The sequence below is a fragment of the Pristiophorus japonicus genome, chromosome 8 (assembly GCF_044704955.1).
Source record: "Pristiophorus japonicus isolate sPriJap1 chromosome 8, sPriJap1.hap1, whole genome shotgun sequence".
In the NCBI taxonomy this organism is placed as follows: domain Eukaryota; kingdom Metazoa; phylum Chordata; class Chondrichthyes; family Pristiophoridae; genus Pristiophorus; species Pristiophorus japonicus.
In genome coordinates this window covers 115,719,136-115,743,709 of record NC_091984.1, presented here as the reverse complement: position 1 = coordinate 115,743,709, position 24,574 = coordinate 115,719,136, and the positions used below count along the sequence as shown (strand labels likewise).

Below are 24,574 nucleotides of genomic sequence, written 5' to 3'. Positions count from 1 at the left end.
CCCCCGCCCTCCTCCTCCTCCCCCTCCTCCTCCTCCTTCCCCCCTCTCCTCCTCCTCCTCCTCCCTCTCCTCCTCCTCCTCTTCCCCCCTTCTCCTCCTCCTCTTCCCCCCTCCCCCCTCCTCCTCCTCTTCCCTCTTCCCCCTCCCCCTCCTCTTCCCTCCCCCTCCTCCCCCTCTTCCCTCCTCCTCCCTCCCCCTCCTCCTCCTCCTCCTCCTCCCCCCTTCGCACTCCCCCCCCCCCCTCGCACTCCCTCCCCTCGCACTCCCTCCCCTCGCACTCCCCCCCTCGCACTCCCCCTCCTCCCCCCCTTCTCAACCCCCTCTCCTCCTCCCCCCTTCGCAACCCCCTCCCCTCCCCCCCTTCGCAACCCCCCCTTCCCTCCTTCCCCCCCCTCCCCCCTTCCCAACCCCCCCCCCCCCAACCGCCCCCCCCAAAACCCACTGGTGTTTCCTGGAAGACTAGTATCCTAGATCCAACCTGAAGACACATCTTTGCTTCCACAGCTTTAATCATACTAGATGACTAGATGATACTTTTGGTGTTGCACATATCCTAGTGGCTAGTAAAACAATACCAGGGAACTGAAAGCACCAGTGAGATACCAAATAGTGAAATTGTTGCGAAATGTTAGACTTTTACAACTGTACATGGGGTTTATTGCATTAGGGCCCTATTAGAATATAAAATACTAATAAAAATAATTACTTTATTCTTCATTTCCACCCATCTCCAAGTTTTAGAAATGTTACTATCAATACGGTGGACAATGAAATAATGCTATGATCACAGAAAAGTAATTATGGCGTGAAATATCTTTTGCATTTCATGGCAATGGTATGGCAATGAGAACAGGTGGCACGGTGAGGGGAAGAGTTTACATCATCAAACCCATTCCACGGTTGGGCAAAATAGTTCCTGTATAAAGTTAAAATTTGCATCTAACATTTATCGATGTAGTTGCTGATCTAAGGTGGCATAAACAGAATGCATCACGAGGCAATATGGGATATAATCTTTATCGCAATCATGGTGCTGAGCACCACACACTTGTGACTTTGTTGCTGATGAGTTGTCGGCTCAGTCCAATTGTAGGATACAAATCATATTCCAGTGTATCTTCTATATATCCACATTCTGATTCAGTAATGCTTGTCAGTACCACTAACTGTAGAAAGATTCCAATATTTATTCCCCTCATTCAATCAAATTAATATTTTTGTAAATCATAAGCAAATTACTTGGTTAGAGGTTAAAAATAGATTATGTAGATGCAGAAACTGGATTTCCCCTACTTAGTACATCATTCTCCAATTAAGCTTTATTATAGCCTTTGAACTACCTGCTGGGAAGTGGTGGGTGACAAGTTTCATCCACTTTCCCAAGGCCATCTAAACCATGCTGTGCAGAGATTGGGGAGGGCAGGGGTTAAGAAAAAGACAAGAGAAGCTCTGCTAGCTCACTGTCACACACAGCGCTTGGCACCAATGACAGCCGAGAGCAAGCTATCTGATTAGCTGATCTCAGTCAGGGGCAGAGGCAGAGGCTACAACTGGAACGAGTGTCCTTCTGCTAGGGGTGCAAACAAAAAGCACACCAAATTGCTATCAAGTGATTCTGTTGGAAAGTACTAGTTTGGATATCGTAAGACAACAGGATTGGACTTAACTGTGATGTCTCCTCAATGATATTCCCTGCCCCACTCCAAAGACAAACATCCAGCTGACAATCCAGTGCAGTACCAAGGGAGTGCTGTATTGTCGGAGGTGGCATCGTTCGGATGGGACATTAAACTGAGGCCTGTGTCTGCTCAGGTGGGCGTAAAAGATCCCATTGGACGATCAGTAGATGATATTCTGGCCACCATTTGTCCCTCAACGAACATCACTAAAACAGATTATCTGGTCATTTATCTCATTGCTGTTTGTGGAACCTTGCTATTTGCCTATAGAACAGTGACTGCACTGCAAAAAGAGTTCATTTACACTGAAGCACTTAAGGTGGTGAAAGGCACTGCAGAAATCCAAGTTCTTTCTTTCTAAGCTCACACGTGAAGAATGGTTAACAAAGCACCAGAGAGCTGTCACTGATGCGAAATCAAATCCCAACAAATGTCACCATCTTCAGCCGGGAAGGAAGATGGTCGGAGTGTTAAAAGTAGGTTGATTTCTTTGAAAAGCTACATTACATCACAGGTTTATTATGCACAAGGAAAGCAAAACCTTTATGTACATGTTCTTTTTAAGATGTGGAGTTTGTTGTTCCAACAAAGCGAACTATCTGGAGATCTGCAGACCTATTTAGTTGGAATTCAGCTATTAATGTATAAAATGACAAAATGTGGTAAATAGCTCCTGCTAAACATCAGGATCATCATTACCCAAGTCAATTGGTCCTTCTCTTAATCCATCTAGTTCGTATAACCTTCCATGGACGGGGAAGTAACTGACAAAATGGAATGCATCTTCCTCCTTTCCTGCAGTCTTGGCATCAAACTCAAACATCTGCTGCCTGGTAAGGAAAGTGGATGATTAGGTTAAGAGCAACTTTGCGAAAAACTGGTAAGAAAACAAAGGGCGTGATGTCAATTCTTCATACCTGGCAAAGCCATTGTGAACTTGTCGAATGACTTCGGAGTTGCTCAGTGCCAAGCCTTTCATCTGTTTTAAAGATCAAAGACAAAGACAGTCAGTACAAAGAGTGCTTTAGTCTTACATTATAAAGTTTTAAAAATAGTTAATGTTGAATGTTTGTTTCACATTACTGAACTGCTCTGGGCTGGGATTAGGCACATGAATTAGTGATGATTTGCACTCTCTGAAGTCCATTCAAATAGAAGAAGTTATAAAAATGTCAGGAATTCAAAACAAGGGAGTAAAAATAGGACTACTTTCTAAATTAAAAAAAACATATTCTTACATTTTTGTTTCACTTTTTCCCTCTCTCCTTCTAGCTACATAAGCAACAGACAATTTCCCAGCTAAACAAATCAGTAGAACCTTATTTCTAAGTGTGTGCCTGGATGCCAGGAGATGCACAAGAACAGTCCAACTGACTGGTCAATTCATTTCATCCCTTCTTTCCGAGTAGGAAAAGCATTCAGCTAATGTTGCAACCAAGAAAGAGAACTTGCTATCTGGGAACCATGGCTGTGAACTTACATCCTATGATTCCACAACGCAGACAGCTTCCTAAAGATCTTGAGGGACAATTTCATCTTGAGACCCAGACAAGCTCAATTTGAAGACGATAATGTCCCTTTTCGCTAGGTCGATACTAGTTACATTTAAAATGAAAAAAATCTGTATTATGCACTGTCAACTTAGGTTATTTTTACTGAAAAGTTTCTCGTTTATTTTAGAAAAGGGTGCATTTATTTCTGAAGCTTAGTAATATTTAACATATAGTTACATAAGAAATTCACCTATTACTATAGTAAAGCAGTCTGCATGTAAGGACATTAGAACTGGTTGGCCACACTTACAGCAGCATCAAAGCTTTGAGAGAATTCTTTAAATTCTCCGAGAGTCTCTCCTAGTTCTATATCTGGATGGATACAGTTCAGTAACACACTGATGATGGCTTGTGTAGCACAGGCATTATTGATAACCTTAAGAGAAAAAGAAATAATGGAAAAGTCAAACAAACAGTGAAACAATACCTCCCAAACGATACCTCGGCAACATTTGCATCAAAGTGAAATCTTTACCAAATGGCATAACAAAGGTAGAAAAAAAAATTGCATTCATATAGATATAAATATTAACTTGATCACTGGGTTAGGCAGAGCACACAGCCTGTGTCAATCACAATTAGATGCCAACGGTACTAAAATTTGTGTGGTACCCACAAAACTGATAAGACATTACTTTACCCAAAGGTAGTACCTTAAAATATTCAATTAGAAAAAAAAAATACATGTCAAGAGAAGCCCTCATTCTATACAATGATCAAATGAAGAGTGTGTTAATATTTTAATAAAAGCAACACACAATGTTATCGAGAAGGACGACTCGGGTCCAATATCCCATTGCTCACCCATGACCCTGGTGCTCGCTGACCTGATCTACATTGGCTTACGATTAAGCAACACCTCGATTTCTAAATTCTCATCTTTATTTTCAAATCCCTCCATGGCATCGCCCCTCCATAATCTCCCCCCACCGATGTCTGCACTCCTTTAATTCTGCTCTCTTCAGCATCCCTGATTATAATCACTCAACCATTGGTGGCCATGCCTTCTGTTGCCTAGGCCCCAAACTTGAACTCCCTGTCTAAACCTCTCCACAAGATGCTCCTTAAAACATGCCTCTTTAAACAAGCTTTTGGTCACCTGCACTAATTTCTACTTATGCAGCTCGGTGTCAATTTTTTTTATCTTATAATACTTCACTACGTTAAAGGTGCTAATATAAATGCAAGTTGTTGTTGTTGCTCAGAGTTTCCTGATCTCATTCCACTGTGAGGGAAGCCACAGCAAATGGTATCCTTCCATAGAAAGGAAGTGGTCATCAAAGAACTGCCGATATGGAAAATCTAAATAGTCAGTTAAAAATGGCATCGGTGGACAATTAGTAACTGGTGGTCTATCAAAAAAAATAGTACCGCATTTAGAGTTCTTAAAGTGAACTAATAACCATGCCACGGATTTGCAATTTTCATAGAAAAATGAATACAATTTCAGAATACAATCCCCAAACACTGGTAAAAAATCCCACAAAACCATGAAATAAAAGTGAACTTATTTGACTTATTAAACCACCATAAATCAGTGGGCATCTTTCAAACGCATAATTGTCAACCATCCATTTTTTGCACAGACATCAGCTTTCCCAATCTCCATTCACACTATTCTCAAAGTGGGGAGGAAGGTTACGGTTTCCTGCTTGCATGTATGCACTCAGCAATGCCTGAAGGCACTTATCTGTTCACAAAGGCATGGGATTGAGGTGAGCTGAGCCGAGCCCCATCTCGCTTATACAATTGTCCTTGGGCAATGCACACACTTGCTCTGCTCCCATGCTAGCCTGGAGTGAATGTGATTCAGATCACATTGCTGGCTTTGTGTCAAACACTCACACGGACACTGCGACTACACTGCTGCAGCCCTCAGCTCAAGCTACTTTGCACACTTTAAAAATAATTTGAAAGGGCACAGATTCGGAACCCAGCAACATCAGGCAGAGTTGGGAAATTGCGCCCGTTTTTTTTTTCACCTCTGTAATTCTAATGCTAGGGGTATACAATAAAAATTTAAATGTCAGGTTCCGTCATGCAGTAAGGAATTCTCAGGCTGTCGATTTAAGAACGGGCCTCGGTTCAGCTCTATGGAATGCTTTGAACAGCATAGGACAAGAGGACCTTCACGAATTGCATACATTCAATCCTAGGCTCATTCCCATACCTGTGAGAACATAAGAGTGCCTTCAGGCATTGCTGAGTGCATACAGGTAGTTTAGAAACCATTGGATTTCTCAGATCCGATGCGAACAGCCCAGATGGGGACTACAATCGATGGACAGGTTGGCAATTATGTGGCAAGTGAGATTTGGCATGCAGCTGATGCATAATTGACAATCTTCACCTTCCAAATGGACAATCAGCATTTCTTGCTCTCATTTGCACTGGCAGCTCGAAAATTACAGGGGCTAAAAACTATTGCCATGTATACTATGCAATCACCAGACAAAAAGACAGAAACGCATCAATGAAATTATCCATTGAGACGTCAGTATTCCATGCCAATCTGACCCCGTCATCAATCAGTGGAGTGAGGGCAGGAGCTGGGGTCCATCCATTCGGTTCATATTCACAAAGCTTATCTGCTCATCACTGATATCTGTGGGATCGGTGAGTTCACAGTCTAATCACATACTTTATTTTGTAGATCGTTTACCCTTCTGTCTCAGCAAGTTTTCTCCAAATTCCCTGGTCCCTGTGATGCTTCTTTGTAACCGGTTGTTGGAAATGTCATTGCAAAACAAATTCTTACTAACTGTTTTAGCAATGAACCTATAACAGGTTTTCAGCTAAATTATAATTTGTCTTTGTGTCAGATTAATTCAAATCTGTTCTTTAAGCCTACCTGTTTAGCAAAGAAGATTTTCTCAAGCCTTGAATCCTGGACAATGGATCCTGCTGGTTCTTCTCCCGGCTGCCACTTGAATAGGAAGATTAGGCCATGAACTGGTCTGGGAAGAAAGAGGACTATTGAAGCGATCACACAATATTTTTGTAGATCATTACATGAACCATCACGTTACATAAGAAAAAATATACACCTACCGGACTCTTTCTCACACTCATTGGCTGTTATGTGGGTTCTCTACTAGATAGAGCAAAACATAAACGACTCACATTAAATCGGAGGTTAAAGTGTTCCAGGACTTGTATGAAAAATGCTAGTTTTTACTAGTAGAGGCTTGCTTAAAGAATGTGTGCAAAAATCACAATTTGGCCAGAGCAGCAGGGTATACAACTTCCATTTATGTAACTCTGAGGACCAACAATTAAATCGATACAGTACTACTTTCCTTCCCATTACAAACTCTTTGAAAATCAGAATGTACATCTGTCTCATCGACTTTAAATGAAGAATCATGAAAATATCCCACTTTCAATTAGTTAAGTCCAAGTTGTCATAACATTTAATTTTTAAGCATTATTTGGCATCACATGGCATTTTTCTTACAGACAAGCATTTGTACAGAATTATTTTTCCCATAAGGTTACTGCAAACTTGGTTCAAAAGTTCATGTCTTTCTATTGTTCCTACTCTGTTTTATACATAAAACACACATTTTTGGCGGCTACAACTGTTCTAATAATGATTATTCTGGGTTTTTAAACACTGCCTACTATCTTTCAGGCTTTTTTCATCACTGAACAGGACTAGCGAACTGGACGTCCCAATAGGCTTGAAATGTTTATTCAAGATTGATTTTTAATGATCGATAACAAATGGACCACTAACCGGTTACAGAGCACATCACAACTTCCTGCTTGTAAGCACCATCGTGGCATCCATTCCAAGGTGACAGCCCTAAACTGCATTTTATGAGCTGTCGTTTACAGTATATGCTGATAGGAGCACTGGTGAATTCTGAGAGTTGTAGCCCTCTAGAGGGGTGGTAAATGCAAGCTCTGGGAATGGAACCAACTCAATCTCAGGAATTCTAACATATAATAGCTAACTTTCTGGGGACATTTCATGATTTTCTTTCCCCCCCACCTCCAGAAATATTTATTTTATTGAAGTTATAAACTGATTTTAACTTGTGACAGTGGCAGAAAACAGAGTGCTCAGCCTGATCCCGTCTTCGGATAGCTTCCACATACTTTCAAGCAAAAGCTAGCAGTCCACAATCAAGAGCAAGAATTCTGGTCTGCTGCAGCACAACTTCTCCCAACCCCACCCCCCTCACCTCCTGCCAGAATTACCGACACAACAAAGACCAGAAACGTGAAACTTTCCTTTCTGTGTGGCTCCCCACTTGACACATTTACCCAATGAGCCAACAGGGCCATTCTATGAACTGCAATAGCTATTCTAATGTAAATTTGAAATGCATCTTGAAATTGCATCTGCTGCTCTTTATAGTCTAATCTCCCTCATTGCAAAAATACTGTAGGTCAAAACATAGAACACTGGAAAGAGAGTTTTCTTACCAAGTTTTTTTTAAATAAGAATATAAATGCATGTTAATTTGTTAAAACCTATTCCGAAACTCTGAATCTGTAACTGATTTTATTAACCAAATGCTGAACACATCGAACCACCATGAGAGAGTGTAACTTTCTAGTTCAACGTTAATTTAGTATTTTGAGCAGTACTGATTTGTATCAGGCTGTAGTATTTCCCAATGAAATATTTATAACAAAATGCAAATTAGATACTAAAAAAGCATGTACGTGTCAGTCTTGGCGATATAACAGCAGGATGTTCAGTGGTTCAGAATTTGTAATTCAAATGCTTGAGTACTGGAAAATCAAGGACTTAAAACAGCACTGTGGACAATAAAAATAAATAAAACTGGTATATTTTTGGCTATGCTGGTCCAAGAACATAAATCAATCATGAAATATTCTACTAATTTTTCCAGTTCTACTTTGGAATATTCAGGAGATGAGAAAAATTTTGTTCTGAAAGCTTCAGAAAGGTCTCCATGCTCAAATAATGGATGTGCTTATGTATCCAGATCACTAACCACAATTGCAAAGGTCAAGTTGTTTTTTTTATATATATACAACTGTCACCTGAATATCAAGATCAGATGACAATATTACAATCATTCAAGGGCATTTTATCTATTTAATAATGGACACTTAATATTATGCGATAACTTTATTCAATTGTTGGTCACTTTTGTATAAACTGGTGGTGTACGCCATACCATTGATGCATGTTGAAATTCAGAGATGGATTAATGATTACAGCATCAGTACTGCAAGTTTCACAAAAAAAATCATTTGTAATTGATTTTAGAAAAGCCTAAAGCCAGAGTATGTTAGGAAGGTTCAATCAAGGATATAAAGCTTTGGTTAGATTTTATAACTTATTTTTGACATGGCCCAAATAGTATTTATATCCACTTTCAAAGAGGATATTAAAAATTCACTGTGCAGGCCATGGACGTCAAGTCCACAAACCTTACTTCCTGTTGCGACGATTTGTATAACTTTGATGCGTCAAAGCACACATTACAAACAGGTGAGACTGAGGCAAATAGCCAGATTACCTTTTTCACAATAGTGTGACAAATCATTGCCATTATATTAAGCAGTTTCACCATCAAACATACAACTAATCAAACAAGAATTCTCACCAAAACCTTCAGTACCTATTAAAACTAGGAAATTGGAGAAAGGTTAAGGTGCAAAATTGTTGACCAGAATGTCAGGAATTCTGTTCTGAAAAGTATACCAAAGATTTTATTCCTGTAGCTAGTAATATCATAGAATCATAGAATAAAAGGAGGCCATTCGGCTCATCGTGCTTTTTGAAAGAGCTATCCAATTTCTCCACCCCATAGCCAATGTTCCCTTTACGTGCAGCGCTCTGGAGCCCCCGCGCAGCCGGCTGACTGGCTTTTAAATGCAAAATCCTCACATGCGTGGATTTTTGAATGGGCCATGTAGCCAATTAAAGGGGTCATGCGGGCCCCCAAAAAAGAGGAAACACTGCACGTAACCCCACAAATTTTTCCCCATTCAAGTATTTATCCAATTCCCTTTTGATTGTTAATATTGAATCTGCTTCCACCACCCTTTCAGGCAGTGCATTCCAGATCATCATAACTCACTGAGTAAATTTCATGAAGGGGAAATCATGTGTAACTAATTTACTGAAATTCTTTTGAGGATATAACGAGCATGGTGGATAGAGGTGTACCGATGGATGTGGTGTATTTAGATTTCCAAAAGGCATTCGATAAGGTGCTACACAAAAGTTTACTGCAGAAGATAAAGGTACGCGGAGTCAGAGGAAATGTATTAGCATGGATAGAGAATTGGCTGGCTGGCAGAAAGCAGAGAGTCGGGATAAATGGGTCCTTTTCGGGTTGGAAATCGGTGGTTAGTGGTGTGCCGCAGGGATCGGTGCTGGAACCACAACTGTTTACAATATACATAGATGACCTGGAGGAGGGAACAGAGTGTAGTGTAACAAAATTTGCAGATGACACAAAGATTAGTGGTAAAGCGGGTTGTGTAGAGGACAGAGAGAGGCTGCAGAGAGATTTAGATAGGTTAAGCGAATGGGCTAAGGTTTGGCAGATGGAATACAATGTCGGAAAATGTGAGGTCATCCACCTTTGGATAAAAACAGTAAAAAGGAATATTATTTGAATGGGGAGAAATTACAACATGCTGCGGTGCAGAGGGACCTGGGGGTCCTTGTGCATGAATCCCAAAAAGTTAGTTTGCAGCAGGTAATCAGGAAGGCGAATGAAATGTTGGCCTTCATTGCGAAAGGAATGGAGTACTCAAGCAGGGAGGTCCTGCTGCAACTGTACAGGGTATTGGTGAGGCCGCACCTAGAGTACACTGCGTGCAGTTTTGGTCACCTTTCTTAAGGAAGGATATACTAGCTTTGGAGGGGGTACAGAGACGATTCACTAGGCTGATTCCGGAGATGAGGGGGTTACCTTATGATAGATTGAGTAGACTGGATCTTTACTCATTGGAGTTCAGAAGGATGAGGGTGATCTTATAGAAACATTTAAAATAATGAAAGTGATAGACAGGATAGAGGCAGAGAGGTTGTTTCCACTGGTCGGGGAGACTAAAACTAGGGGACACAGCCTCAAAATATGGGGGAGCCAATTTAAAACCGAGTTAAAAAGGAATTTCTTCTCCCAGAGGGTTGTGAATCTGTGGAATTTTCTGCCTAAGGAAGCAGTTGAGGCTAGCTCATTGAATATATTCAAATCACAGATAGATAGATTTTTAACCAATAAGGAAATTAAGGGTTATGGGGAGCGGGCGAGTAAGTGGAGCTGAGTCCACAGCCAGATCAGCCATGATCTTGTTGAATGGCGGAGCAGGCTCGAGGGGCTAGATGGCCTACTCCTGTTCCTAATTCTTATGTTATGTTCTTATGAATGTTGGGGAAGTCCAGAACCAGGGGTCACAGTCTAAGGATAAGGGGTAAGCCATTTAGGATCGAGATGAGGAGAAACTTCTTCACCCAGAGAGTGGTGAACCTGTGGAATTCCCTACCACAGAAAGTTGTTGAGGCCAATTCACTAAATATATTCAAAAAGGAGTTAGATGTAGTCCTTACTACTCGGGGGATCAAGGGGTATGGCGAGAAAGCAGGAATGGGGTTCTGAAGTTGCATGTTCAGCCATGAACTCATTGAATGGCGGTGCAGGCTCGAAGGGCCGAATGGCCTACTCCTGCACCTATTTTCTATGTTTCTAAACCAAATTCTCATCTCGCCTTTGGTTCTTTTGCCAATTACTTTAAATCTGTGTCCGCTGGTGACCACCCCTTCTGCCACTGCAAACAGTTTTTAGTTATTTACTCCCTCAAAACCCTTCGAGATTTTGACCACCTCTATTAAATCTTTTTTTTTAAATTCATTCTACGACGTGGGCATCGCTGGTTGCCCTCGAGAAGGTGGTGGTGAGCCGCCTTCTTGAACCATTGAAGTCCTTGTTGTGAAGGAACTCCCATAGTGCTGTTAAGAAGGGTGTTCCAGGATTTGGAGACAGCGACGATAAAGGAACAGCAATATATTTCCAAGTCAGGATGGTGTGTAACTTGGATGGGGAACTTGCAGGTGATGGTGCTCCCATGCACCTGCTACGCTTGTCCTTCTAGGAGGCAGAGGTCGCAGGTTTGGGAGGTGCTGTCGAAGAAGCCTTGGCGAGTTGCTGCATTGGGAGGTGCTGTCGAAGAAGCCTTGGCGAGTTGCTGCAGTACATCTTACAAATGGTACACACTGCAGCTACGATGCACCGGTGGTGGAGGGAGTGAATGTTTAAGCTGGTGGATGGGGTGCCAATCAAGCGGGCTGCTTTGTCCTGGATGGTGTCGAACTTCTTGTGTTGTTGGAGCTGCACTCATCCAGGCAAGTGGAGAGTATTCCATCACACTCCTGACTTGTGCCTTGTAGATGGTGGAAAGGCTTTGGGGAGTCAGGAGGCAAGACACAGGCTTCAAATTACCCAGCCTCTGACCGGCTCTTATTGCCACAGTATTTATGTGGCTGGTCCAGTTAAGTTTCTGGTCAATGGTGACCCCCAGGATGTTGATGGTGGGGGATGCGGCGATGGTAATCTCCACTTAACTTTTTCTGCTCTAAGAACAACAGCCCCAGCTACTCTAGGCTCTTCATGTAACTGAAGTCCCACATCCCAGTATAATTCCAGTAAATCTCTTCAGCACCCAGGGACCTTGACATCCTTCCTAAAGTGTGGTGCCCAGAATTGGACACAGTACTCCAGCTGGTGCCTAACCCGTGTCTTATCGGGGTTTAGCATAGATTCCTTGCTTTTGTACTCTTCCTCGGTTTATAAAGCCAAAGATCCCGTATGCCTTTTCAAAAACCTCCTCTACTTGTCCTACCACCTTCAAGGATTTGTGTACGTACACCCCCAGGTCTCTGTGTTCCTGCACCCCCTTTAAAATGGTACCATTTAGTTTATATCGCCTCTCCTCATTCTTCCTACCAAAATGCAACACTTCACATTTCTCTGCATTGAATTGTATTTGCCATGTGTCTGCCCATTTCAACAGTCTGTCCAAGTCCTCCTGAAGTCTGTTACTATCCTCCTCACTGTTTAGCACCAATATTGATCATCTCTTAACCTACTGTGTTGATTTTTTGTTGTATGTCAAACTAAACCAGAGCTGAAACACGAGCACGCTTTGAAATTGAATACTAGTTTTACAGGTTATATTTTACTCAGGTTTGGTTACTTACTTTAACTTGTCAAAGTTTTCTGGTTCCAGGCTCCATATTTCTTCCACCTGAACACCTTTACACCCTGAAAAAAAGAGAGCACCACTTTGTTGAAGAATACTCGAGTTTTCTTTTATTCATTCCATACCAACATAACAGACAGGAAAGACCAGCTGGTCCATTAAGACTGCCCCACATTACAATGCCTGGGGCATCATGACTGTACACTTCCTACCTATTCCCACGCAACCATGTAATCTCCTGGGAGAGGCAAAAATGGGGAAAAACCATGGCGTACAAAAGAACAGAACTCTGAAAATTCTTCCCCAACCCCTTCAGGCTATCAAAACCAGTCCAGGCAATCACATTGGCCAAATGTATGCTATTAATCCACTTACCTACTATATAAAAAGTGACCTCTGCCCCAGGCAAGAACTGGTCCTGCTCCCTCTTGAAAGCATACAGAGGGTCAGCACACACCGCACCAGCTGGCAATGCATTCCAGAGGCTCACTTTTCTCTGGGAAAAAAGGACTAACATCTAGCCTATTCCTACTTTTGCATTGTTTAAATGCATGTCCCTTGGTCCTCCCCAATCTGTCAAACTGAAATAATCCATCAATAGACACGCAAGCCAGCCCTTTCGTTTATTTTATATACCTCTATCAAGTCACCCCTGATTCTACGCTGCTCTGAAGTAAATAGACCCAGCTCTATCTGCCTATCTATAAACCTTTTATACATCCAATAAACTTGCAGAATGGGCATATAATTGGCAAATGAAGTTCAGCACAGATAAATGTGAGGTATTACATTTTGGTAGGAACAATAGGGTGGTCACTTAATACTTGGAGGGCAAGAGTCCAGGTGGGGTAGAGGAACAAAGGGGTCTGAGTGTACAAATACACAAATCATTAAAAGTTGTGACACAGGTCAGAAAGGCAATAAAAAAAAATTCAGCCAAGCACTAGGGTTTATTTCGAGAGAGAAAAGTAGAGAAGTTATGCTAAACCTCTATCGAACCTTGGTTAGACCACACTCGAGTACTGCGTACAGTTCTGGTCGCCATATTATAAAAAGGATATAGGAGGCACTGGAGAGGGTGCAGGGAAGATTTACAACGATGCGAAGGTATACATATCAGGAAAGGATGAACAGGCTGTGTTTTTTTTTCTCTTGAAAAAAAGTAAGGCTGAAGGGTGACCGAATAGGTCTTTAAAATTATGAAAGGTTTAGATAAGAGTGTTTACAGAGAGAATGTTTCCACTTGTGGGGAAGTGCATAACTAGAGGCCATCAATATAGGATAGTCATCAAGAAATCCAATCGGGAATTCAGAAGAAACATCTTTACTCAAAGAGTGGTGAGAATGTGGAACGCATTACCACAGGTTGAAACAAATAGAATAGATGCATTTATGGGGAGGCTGGACAAGCATATGAGGGAGAAAGGAACAGAGGGGTATGCAGATAGATTTAGATAAGACAGGAGGAGGCTTGAGTGAAGCATAAATGGCGGCATGGACTGGTTGGGCCGAATGACCTGTTTCTGTGCCGTATATTCTATGTAATCCTATGTATCTGAGTAACCAAAGGTTCTTTCTAGGAATGATCCCTTTAGCTCTCCTTTGAACCTTTTCCAAGGTCACTATATCACCTACCATGTGAGGGGACCAAAACTGGGTGCTGTACTCCATATAACATCTAACCAAAGACCTGTATAATGACAGAATGGTGTTCTTTGGTTTTATTAATACACCCAATACCCTGTTTCCTTTGGCTACGACTTCTCTGCATTGGTTGTGAACCTTCAGTGATCTGTGCTCAATAACACTTCGATCCTTTTCTCCCTCAACCACTTTCAGTATCATTCCCTGCAAAGGATAAGTGTATTCTGTGTGAGTCCGACCTACATGCATGACACTGCATTTATCTAGGTTAAATGGCATTTGCCATTGCTTGTCCCATTCCCCTAGCGGGAGAGATTAGGAGATAAAGAGAGCACAAGAAAGAGTGAGAAAAGTTGTATTTAGCCTGTTAAGAGACCAAAGATATGTTGTGTAATGTTGTTACTCAAAGTGTTTAAGTCCACTGTATTTATTCCTGTTAATTCACATAAAATTGTGAATTTCTAATTGGTCCCTCACTAAAATGTTCATCAGGCCGCCTTTTAGAAGGAGAAACACAACTGGTGATATATTGCAAAATGACATCCAGTTCAAAAAAATAAGGTGCTTGCCCCCCTAGCCATGCTATCATATGATCTAATTGGTCAGCAGTAAATAGAAATTAGTGATCATCAAAGGACACAGAGCTCCTGATGTGAGTCATGCGATACTGAACCTGACAGAATATCGAATGCAGACCCAAAATGTATAACAGATGCCAATTCATATTCAACTCTGTAATTCCCATCAGGCTTCCATCAATTCCACACTCAACCAGCTGCTAAGTACTTTACTGTCAGTTGTGGCTCAGTGGGTAGCACACTCACCTCTGAGTCAGAAGGTTGTGGGTTCAAGTCCCACTCCAGAGACGTGAGCACATAAACCTAGGATGACACTCCAGTGCAGTGCTGAGGGAATGCTGCACTGTCGGAGATGCTATCTTTCGGATGAGACGTTAAACCTGCCTGTTCAGGTGGATGTAAAAGATCCCATGGCACTTTTTCAAAGAAGAGCAGGGGAGTTATCCCTGATGTCCTGGCCAATATATATCCCTCAATCAACATAACAAAAACAGTTTATCTTGTCATTATCACATTGCTGTTTGAGAGAGCTTGCTGTGTGCAAATTAAGTGCCACATTACAAAAGTGACTTTTTTTTTTAAGTACTTCATTGGCTGTAAAGCACTTTGGGATGTCCGGTGGTCATGAAGGGCGCTATATAAATTCAAGTCTTTCTTTTTTCTTCAATTTGTGACGTGTCTCGTGGGCCATTTCTTGGCTGCCGCGTTTTCCACATTACAGCAGTGCCTACACTACAAAAAGTACTTAATTGGCTGTAAAGTGCTTGGAGACATCCGGTAGTCGTGAAAGGTGCTATATAAATGTACATATAAAAGCAAGTCTTTCTTTCTTTGAGAATAGCCCAGAGATGACTTCTCTTCCTACTTCTACACAGAGAAGCATCACCTCCATTTAGCCCTTTCCCACACTAACATAACAGAGTTCTTCCACTTGCTTGTCTTTATATAAATGAGGCAATTAGGACATCAAAACAAAGGTGCACCACTGCTTTGATGTTCCAATTCAACATCATCATAGGCAGTCCCTCGAAATCGAGGAAGACTTGCTTCCACTCAAAGTGAATTCTCAGGTGACTGTGTCGTCCAATACGGGAATTACAGTCTCGGTCACAGGTGGGACAGTGGTTGAAGGAAAGGGTGGCTGGGGAGTCTGGTTTGCCGCACGCTCCTTCCACTGTCTGCGTTTGGTTTTTGCATGCACTCGGCGACGAGACTCGAGGTGCTCAGCGCCCTCCCGGATGCTCTTCCTCACTTAGGGTGGTCTTGGGCCAGGGATTCCCAGGTGACAGTGGGGATATTGCACTTTATCAAGGAGGCTTTGAGGGTGTCCTTGAAACATTTCCTCTGCCCACCTGGGGCTCGCTTGCCGTGTAGGGCTTTCGAGTAGAGCGCTTGCTTTGGGAGTCTCATGTTGGGTATGCGGACAATGTGGCCCGCCCAACGGAGCTGGTCGAATGTGGTCAGTGCTTTGATGCTGGGGATGCTGGCGCATCTATCCTCCCAGTGGATTTGCAGGATCTTGCAGATGCAGTGCTGGTGGTACTTCTCCCTGCCCTGTAGATCATAAGCTTGGTGCAATGTTCAAATGATCTTAAAGACAATTGCCTATCTTTAACATTTCACTTACCCACACACTCTATAATGTGTTTCTAATGCTACATTGTAAGTTTAAATGGCATATCAAAATTTCCAAACAACCGAGAAATACTATTTATATTGGCACTTGTGAAGGTCATTGTGTAACTTGTGAGCATTTATAATCATACTTATAGTAGCAAATAATGTTGCATAATTCACTAAGCAAAATAAACATTGTTAATAAGCCAGTGAAAATAAAAAACATTTACTTCACTAATAGTGTTCTTGATCTTGTTACACAGAATACAAATATAATTTGTCTATATAACAGTCACGATTGCAGAAAGTAATTCATTGTGAAGCAGACATTTCAACATGATTAGACACCATGTAGGTGGAAATAGTACAGTACTTGTTCAAAAGTGTTGGCTTAAAGATAAATCAACTGGTTACTCAATGTTCTGTCAATTAAACGTTTTAGTCAGTCAGTCAATTCATCTGGATAGCAGTTTAAACTTGTTTTGAGTTTTCATTTAAAATATACACTTACAAATAAATGAGGCACAACACTGATCAAACTTTTTCTTACTGTGGCCTTGAAATCGGTGTGAGAGATAAATATTTACAAGATTAAAAGTTCTGGTTCCCAGATGAAAGAAAGCTTAAATATTCGGCCTAAATTGACATGTTCCAATGCTAGCAGCAAATGTAACGAGGACTAGTTAGGCCTGGGTAAACTACTACAGCCAAAAAGAAACAAAATGCCTAGGAAGAAATATTAAATCAGGATGGTGCTGCTGCTAAATTTGATGTTCAAGAGGCGGTCATGTCTCCTTTCCCTTTGACAGGTTGCAATGGAGACTAACATGAGTGGCCCTGCAGCTCGCCCCAGGCTCAGGGCTGCAACTCGCCCCAGGCTCAGGGCTGCAGCACACAGGCCACAGGCGGCATCGCTCTCACTCCGTGTGACCGCCCGCTGCAGCTCAAACAACGCGAAAAGGAGGGTGTGTGAAAGGTTTAGCCGTACCGAAGCCCTTGATCAGCTCCGTGAAAACTCCGGGATCACTTTCCATGAGGCACCATTCCCCGGCGCTCCCCGCCATTTCTGCAGCGTGCGCCGTCCCCCTGCGCTCGTTAATCCCTTGAAGCAGGGCGCAGGCTCCGGGAGTGCGGGAGGACCTCACAGCCTTCCCGGCAGGCCCCGCGGCCCGCCCGCGTGCGCGTGCGGACGTACGTCCGATCACGTCGTCTCCAGGGCAACCGGCGGACAGCAAGGCTGGGAGAGAGGTGACAACAACAACAACAACAACGTGTATTTATATAGCCCCTTTAACGTAGTAAAACGTCCCAAGGAACGATTAAAAAAATTGACACGACACCGAGCCGCATAAGTGTAGAAATTAGCGCAGGTGACCAAAGGCTTGGTCAAAGAGCTATGTTTTAAGGAGTGTCTTGAAGGAGGGTTGAGAGGTAGAAAGGTTTAGGCAAGGAGTTCAAGAGCTTGGGGCCCAGGTAACAGAAGGCATGGCCACCAATGTTTGAGGAGCCCAGACATCTCGGGGTGGGATGGCGCGCAGGGGGGGGGGGGGGGCGGTTGGTTGTGAGGCTGGAGGAGATTAGAGGGCTGGAGGGAAAGAAAGACCTGCATTTATATAGCACCTTTCGTGACCTCAGGACGTCCCAAAGTGCTTTACAGTCTATGGAGTACTTATTTTTGAAGTGCAGTTACTGTTGTAATGTAGGAAACACAGCAGCCAATTTGCAGACAGCAATGTGATAATGAATGACCAGATCATCTTTTTTTAGTGATGTTGATCGAGGGATAAATTTTGGCCAGGACACCGGGAATAACTCCCCTGCTCTTCTTAGAAATAGTGCCATAGGATTTTTTACGTCTGCACCTGAGAGGGCAAACGGGCCCTCAGTTTAACATCTCATCTGGATGACGGCACGTCCGACAGTGTAGCACTCTCTCAGTACTGTACTGGAGTGTCAGCCTAGATAATTGTGCTCAAGTATCTGGAGGACAAGGGGCTGGAGACCTAATAAATAAATAGTATCCTATGTAATCCTATCGTTACCAACCCTCTAGGATTATCCTAGGGTCACCAGGATTTGGACATTGTTGAGAGCCACCCAGGAAATCATAGACATTAAAAAAATGTTGTTTTAATTTTCTTTGAACACCATCATTTAATAGTCATAAAAGTATTGGAGATGGGAAGAAAGGCTGTTGTGACTGAATGGGATGGTGAGAAGCAGGAGGTTACAAAATGAAACTTCTCTGTCTCTAAGATTGAGACCATCCGTTCGGCAGCCTCTGCCTCTTCCTTTCCTTCCCCTAGCCCACTGGGCCAAACTTCCTCCATGGATCCCCCCTGCCAAGCCCTCACCTCACAGTTTCTCTCCGATCTCCCTTCATGACCTCTCCGAGTTCATCCTGTCCATGAGACCCACTTAGTGCTCCCTTGACCCTATTCCCACTGTAATGTATACACCTGTGAATATGCTCACAGGGTTATAGAGCTGTTGGCGGAGAGGAACAGGCAGGTCGGCGGGCCTCCTCATAGGACTGCTTCTGGGCTTGGCCAAGGTGGCCTTTAATAGATCTAGGCAACGGGCGATCGAGGGGGTCATTCAGCCCGACTTCCTGCCTCTCTTCCACGGTTATGTTTGCACCAGGGTGTTTCTGGAGATGGAGCACGTGGTGTCCACCGGTACCCACGCGGACTTCCGCGAGAGGTGGGCACCGGAAGGACTGGAGTGCATCATCACCCCCAGCATTAATTTGATTTTAATTTGAAATTTGTGGGTTCTAGTGCCCTTGCCAAAAGGGGGCGCTTGAATTTACATTTTACTAAAATAGTTATAGAACTGTTGGCGGAGGTGTTGTGTATGGAGAAAGAGTCAGACTGAACACTGTGAGCTCAAAGTAAAGTGTGACCTTAGTCTTTTATTGCAGGTCTCCAGAGTGCTTCTCCAACCTGTGAAGCCTCCTTAAATACCTGTGCTCCCAAGGGATTATGGGATCCCTTGGTACTCCAGAGGATGAGCCCGCTGGTGGCTGTACAGAGTAAATACAAGTTTACATATATAACAGGAGGGCCTCCTCATAGGGTTTCTCCTGGGCCTGGCCAACAATGTCATTAACAGGTCCAGGCAGCGGGCGGTCGAGGGGATCATTCAGCCCGACTGCCTGCCTCTCTTCCGAGACTACATTCGTGCCAGGGTGTTCCTGGAGATGGAGCATGCTGTGTCTACCAGTACGCTGGTGGCCTTCCGCAAGAGGTGGACACCGGAGGGACTGAAGTGCATCATTACAGCAGGGAACAGAATTTTAATTTGATTTGTTAAGGTTCCCTTAAAGTTCATTTTTGAAGTTGTGGTTTCTAGTGCCCTTACCAAAGGGGGCACTTGGCTTAAAGTTATAATTTAAAATACTTATAGAGCTGTTGAATTGTGAGTGGCTTAGCCAGTCACGTGATGTACACAAGGCTCAATAAAACCCCAGCCAGTTGGGTTTAGGGGATCCACGATGAGGCATGCAGTTGTGAATCTAGTGGATGAACTGGTAATGTGTAGAGTGACTGTTAAGCCTTTGTTAATAAACCAACTAGTTCTTCATAGCAATGTGTTGCTATGAATGCTTAAGCAAAGAACCCATGAAGCAAATACATTACACCCACCAAACTGCTGACGACCCAACTTCCTTTTCTGGCTCCCATGGTAGCTGACATTGTTAATGGTTCTCTCTCCTCAGGTACTGTTCCCCTCTCTTGCAAATCTGCGGTTATCACCCTTCTCAAAAAACCAACCCTCAATCCCTCCATCCTTGCAAATTACTGCCCCATCTCTAACCTCCCTTTCCTCTCTAAAGTCCTTGAACATGTTGTCGCCTCCCAATCCATGCCCATCTTTCCCGCAATTCTATGTTTGAATCTTTCTAATCCAGTTTCAGCGCCTGACAATATTAAAACGGCTTTCAGCAAAGTCACAAATGACATCCTTTGCGCCAGTGAAAAAGGCAAACTATCCCTTCTCATACTTCTTGACTTGGCTGCAGCCTTTGACACAGTTCACCACTCTATCTTTCTCCAACGCCTCTCCACCATCACCAGCTGGGTGGGACTACAATCGTCTGGTTCCATTCTTAGCTATCTAATCGTAGCCAGAGAATCACCTGCAACGGCTTCTCGTCACGCCCCTGCATGGTTACCTCTGGTTTCCCCCAAGGATCTATCCTTGGCCCCCTCCTATTTCTCATCTGCATGTTGCTCCTTGGCGACATCGTCCGAAGACACGGCATCAGTTTCCACATGTACGCTGATGACACCCAGTTCTACCTCACGACCACTTCTCTCGGCCCTTCCATGGTCTCCAGACTGTCAGACTACTTGACCGACATCCAGTTCTGGATGAGCAGAAATGTTCTGCAATTAAATATTGGGAAGACCGAAGCCATTGTTTTCGCTCAGCATAACTAAGACCGTCTATTTCCACCTCCATAACACCGCCCGTCTCTGCCCTTGCCTCAGCTCATCTGCTGCTGGAACCCTCATCCATGCCTTTGTTATCTCTAGACTTGACTATTCCAACGCAGTCCTGGCTGGCAACCCACATTCTACCCTATGTAAACTAGAGGTGATCCAAAACTCGGCTGCCCCTGTCCTAACTCGCACCAAATCCCGCTCACCCATCGCCCCTGTGCTCGCTAACCTACATTGGCTCCCGATTAAGCAACGCCTTGATTTCAAAATTCTCGTCCTTGTTTTCAAATCTCTCCATGGCCATATCCATTGCCCCTCCCTATTTCTGTAATCTGCTTCAGCCCCACAACCCCCGGAGATGTCTGCGCTCCTCTAATTCTGCCCTCTTAAGCTTCCCTAGTTATAATCGCTCAACCATTGACAGCCGTGCCTTCTGTTGCCTAGGCCCTAAGCCCTGGAATTCCTTGCCTAAACTTCTCTGCCTCTCTACCTCACTTTCCTACTTCAAGACGCTACCTCTTTGACCAAGTTTTTGGTCACCTGTCCTAATTTCTCCTTATGTGGCAAGGTGTCAAATTTTTTTGTCTCATAATACTCTTGTGTCTTGAGAGCTTTCATTACATTATAGGCGCTATATAAATACAAATTGTTGTTGCAACCTCTCCAGGAATACGTCCAACCAGAGTTGGTAACCAATATAAACCCTGATATGTATGTAAACTTGTAATACCATGTCTAACCACCATAGGGGTTATTGCCTGGAGTCCCAAGGGATCCCACAATCCCTTGGGAGCATCTGTATATAAGGAAGCCCCACAGGCTGGAGAGGCACTCTGAGATCTGTAATAAAGGACTACAGTCACACCTTACTTTGAGCTTGCAGTATCTAGTATGACATTTTATTCAAGACATAACAACTGGCGATGAGATACAGATGATGAACCCCACCGCAATAATGCAGAGAACTGTGGGCATCCTGGAGAAATTTTCGGAGGGAGATGATTGGGAAACCTTCGTGGAGCGACTTGACCAATACTTCGTGGCCAATGAGCTGGAAGGAGAAGCGAACGCTGCCAAATGAAGGGCGATCCTCCTCACCGTTTGTGGGGCATCAACGTATGGCCTCATGATAAACCTGCTCGCTCCAGCGAAACCCACAGACAAGTCGCACGATGAGTTGTGCACACTGGTCCGGGAGCATCTAAACCCAAAGGAAAGCGTTCTGATGGTGAGGTATCGGTTCTACACGTACAAGAGGTCTGAAGGCCAGGAAGTGGTGAGCTATGTCACCGAGCTAAGGTGCCTTGCAGGACATTGCGAATTTGAAGGACACTTGGAGCTTCTTTGTACTTGGCATTGGCCATGAAGTAATACTTCGCAAACTTTTGACTGTAGAGACCCCAACCTTGAGTAAAGCCATAGAGATAGCCCAGGCGTTTATCGCCACCAGTGACAATACCAAACAAATCTCTCAGCACACTAGTGCTGCCGCAAGTACTGTGAACAAAGTAACGTTGTTTTCGAATCGAAATGTACATGGCAGGACTTACACGCCTCCAGCTGCACATCCGCAGATGACTCAGAGTCCACCACCAAGGGTGGTGAATACAAGGCCATTAACACCTTGTTGGCGCTTCGGGGGTGATCATCGGTTCCATTCATGTCGCTTCAAAGGATATGTTTGCAAGGGCTGTGGAACAATGGGACACCTCCAACGCATGTGCAGGCAAGCTGCAAACCCTGCTAATCCTGAAAACCACCATGTTGCAGAGGAGGACAGATCCACAGTGGATCACAACGAACCAGAGCCTCAGACCAAGGTGGCAGAGGTATATGGGGTGCACAAATTTACCACAAAGTGTCCCCTAATAATGCTGAAGGTTGAATTAAATGGACTCCCGGCGTCCATGGAGCTGGACATGGGCGCAAGCCAGTCATAATGAGCAAAAAGACTTTCGATAAATTGTAGTGCAGCAAGGCCTCAAGGCCAGTCCTGACTCCCATTCGTACTAAACTTAGAACGTACACAAAGGAACTGATTCCCGTAATTAACAGTGCTACCGTAAAGGTCTCCTACGATGGAGCGGTGCACGAGTTACCACTCTGGGTGGTACCAGGCGATGGCCCCACGCTGTTCAGCAGGTGCTGGCTGGGAAAGATATGCTGGAACTGGTACAACATCTGAGTGCTTTCGTCCGTCGACGACACCTCATGTGCCCAGTTCCTAACCAAGTTCCCCTCGCTGTTCGAACCAGGCATCGGGAAGTTCCAACGAGCAAAAGTGCAGATCCAATTGATTCCGGGGGCGCGACCCATCCTTCACAAGGCGAGAGCGGTACCTTACATGATGAGAGAGGGTGGAGATCGAGCTGGACAGGCTGCAATGAGAGGGCACCATTTCGCTGATCAAATTCAATGAGTGGGCCAGTCTGATTGTTCCAGTCCTTAAGAGAGACGGTCAAAATCTGTGGTGATCAATCGGTAACGATCAATCGTTTCTCACTGCAGGATCAATACCCGCTACCAAAGGCAGATGACCTATTTGCAACGCTGACGGGAGGGAAAACGTTCACAAAGCTGGACTTGACCTCGGCCTACATGACACAGGAACTGGAGGAATCATCGAAAGGCCTCACCTGCATCAACACGCACAAAGTCTCTTCATTTACAACAGATGCCCGTTTGGGATTCAATCGGCCGCGGCGATATTCCAGAGGAACATGGAAAGCTTGCTAAAGTTGGTCCCGCGCACCGTGGTCTTCCAGGACGACCTCTTGGTTACAAGGCGGGACACTGTCGAGCACCTGCAGAACCTGGAGGAGGTTCTTAATCGGCTTAATCATGTAGGGCTCAGGCTAAAATGCTCAAAGTGCGTTTTCCTGGCGCCTGAAGTGGAGTTCCTGGGGAAAAGAATCACGGCGGACGGCATCAGGCCCACCGATTCGAAGACAATCAAGAACGCACCAAGACCACAGAACGTGATGGAGCTGCGGTCGTTTCTAGGACTCCTGAAATATTTTGGTAACTTCTTACCGGGTCTTAGCACATTGTTAGAACCCCTGCACTCTTTACTGCGTAAAAGGAGATGAATGGCTATGGGGTAAAAGCCAGGAAAATGCCTTTGAGAAAGCTAGGAAGCCGTTATGTTCAAACAAATTGCTTGTGTTGTACGATCCATGTAAGTGTTGGTACTAGCATGTGATGTGTCGTTGTACGGGGTTGGGTGTGTATTGCAACAAGCTAATGAATTTGGGAAATTGCAACCGATTGCTTATGCATCCAGAAGTCTGTCTAAGACCGAGAGGGCCTACAGCATGATCGAAAAAGCAGTGTTAGCATGTGTTTATGGGGTAAAGAAAATGCATCAATATCTGTTCGGGCTCAAATTTGAATTGGAAACCGATCATAAGCCACTGATATCCCTCTTTTCTGAAAGTAAGGGGATAAATACGAATGCATCGGCCCGCATCCAGAGATGGGCGCTCACACTGTCCGCATACAACATCCGCCACAGGCCAGGCACAGAAAACTGTGCCGATGCTCTCAGTAGGCTGCCATGCCCACCACAGGGGTGGAGATGGCACAGCCCACAGATTTAGTTATGGCAATGGAAGCATTCGAGAGTGGGCAATCACCCGTTACCGCCCGACAGATTAGAACCTGGATGAGCCAGGGCCCCTTGCTGTCCTTAGTAAAAAAACTGTGTGCTCCACGGGAGTTGATCTAGTGTCCCGTTAGAGATGCAGGCTGAAATAAAGCCATACCAGTGGCGCAAAGGTTAAATGTCTATACAGGCAGACTGCTTCCTATGGGGTAATCGGGTAGTTGTACCAAAAAAGGGCAGGGACACTTTCATT

General features: G+C 44.0%; 1 protein-coding gene across 1 annotated transcript in view; it reads right to left on the bottom strand.

Moving 5' to 3' along the window:
• uchl5 (ubiquitin carboxyl-terminal hydrolase L5) overlaps positions 1-17,412 on the bottom strand; it is a 36,831-nt gene extending 19,419 nt beyond the window's left edge. Inside the window, exons 1-7 of the mRNA XM_070888257.1 lie at positions 17,258-17,412; positions 12,429-12,492; positions 6,084-6,189; positions 3,483-3,608; positions 2,597-2,658; positions 2,362-2,509; positions 604-671 (exon numbers count right to left, since the gene is read on the bottom strand). Coding sequence (XP_070744358.1) covers positions 604-671; positions 2,362-2,509; positions 2,597-2,658; positions 3,483-3,608; positions 6,084-6,189; positions 12,429-12,492; positions 17,258-17,333 — 650 coding nt within the window. The 5' untranslated portion in view covers positions 17,334-17,412. The remainder of the gene's footprint in view (positions 1-603; positions 672-2,361; positions 2,510-2,596; positions 2,659-3,482; positions 3,609-6,083; positions 6,190-12,428; positions 12,493-17,257) is intronic.
• Positions 17,413-24,574: the final 7,162 nt, after the last annotated feature.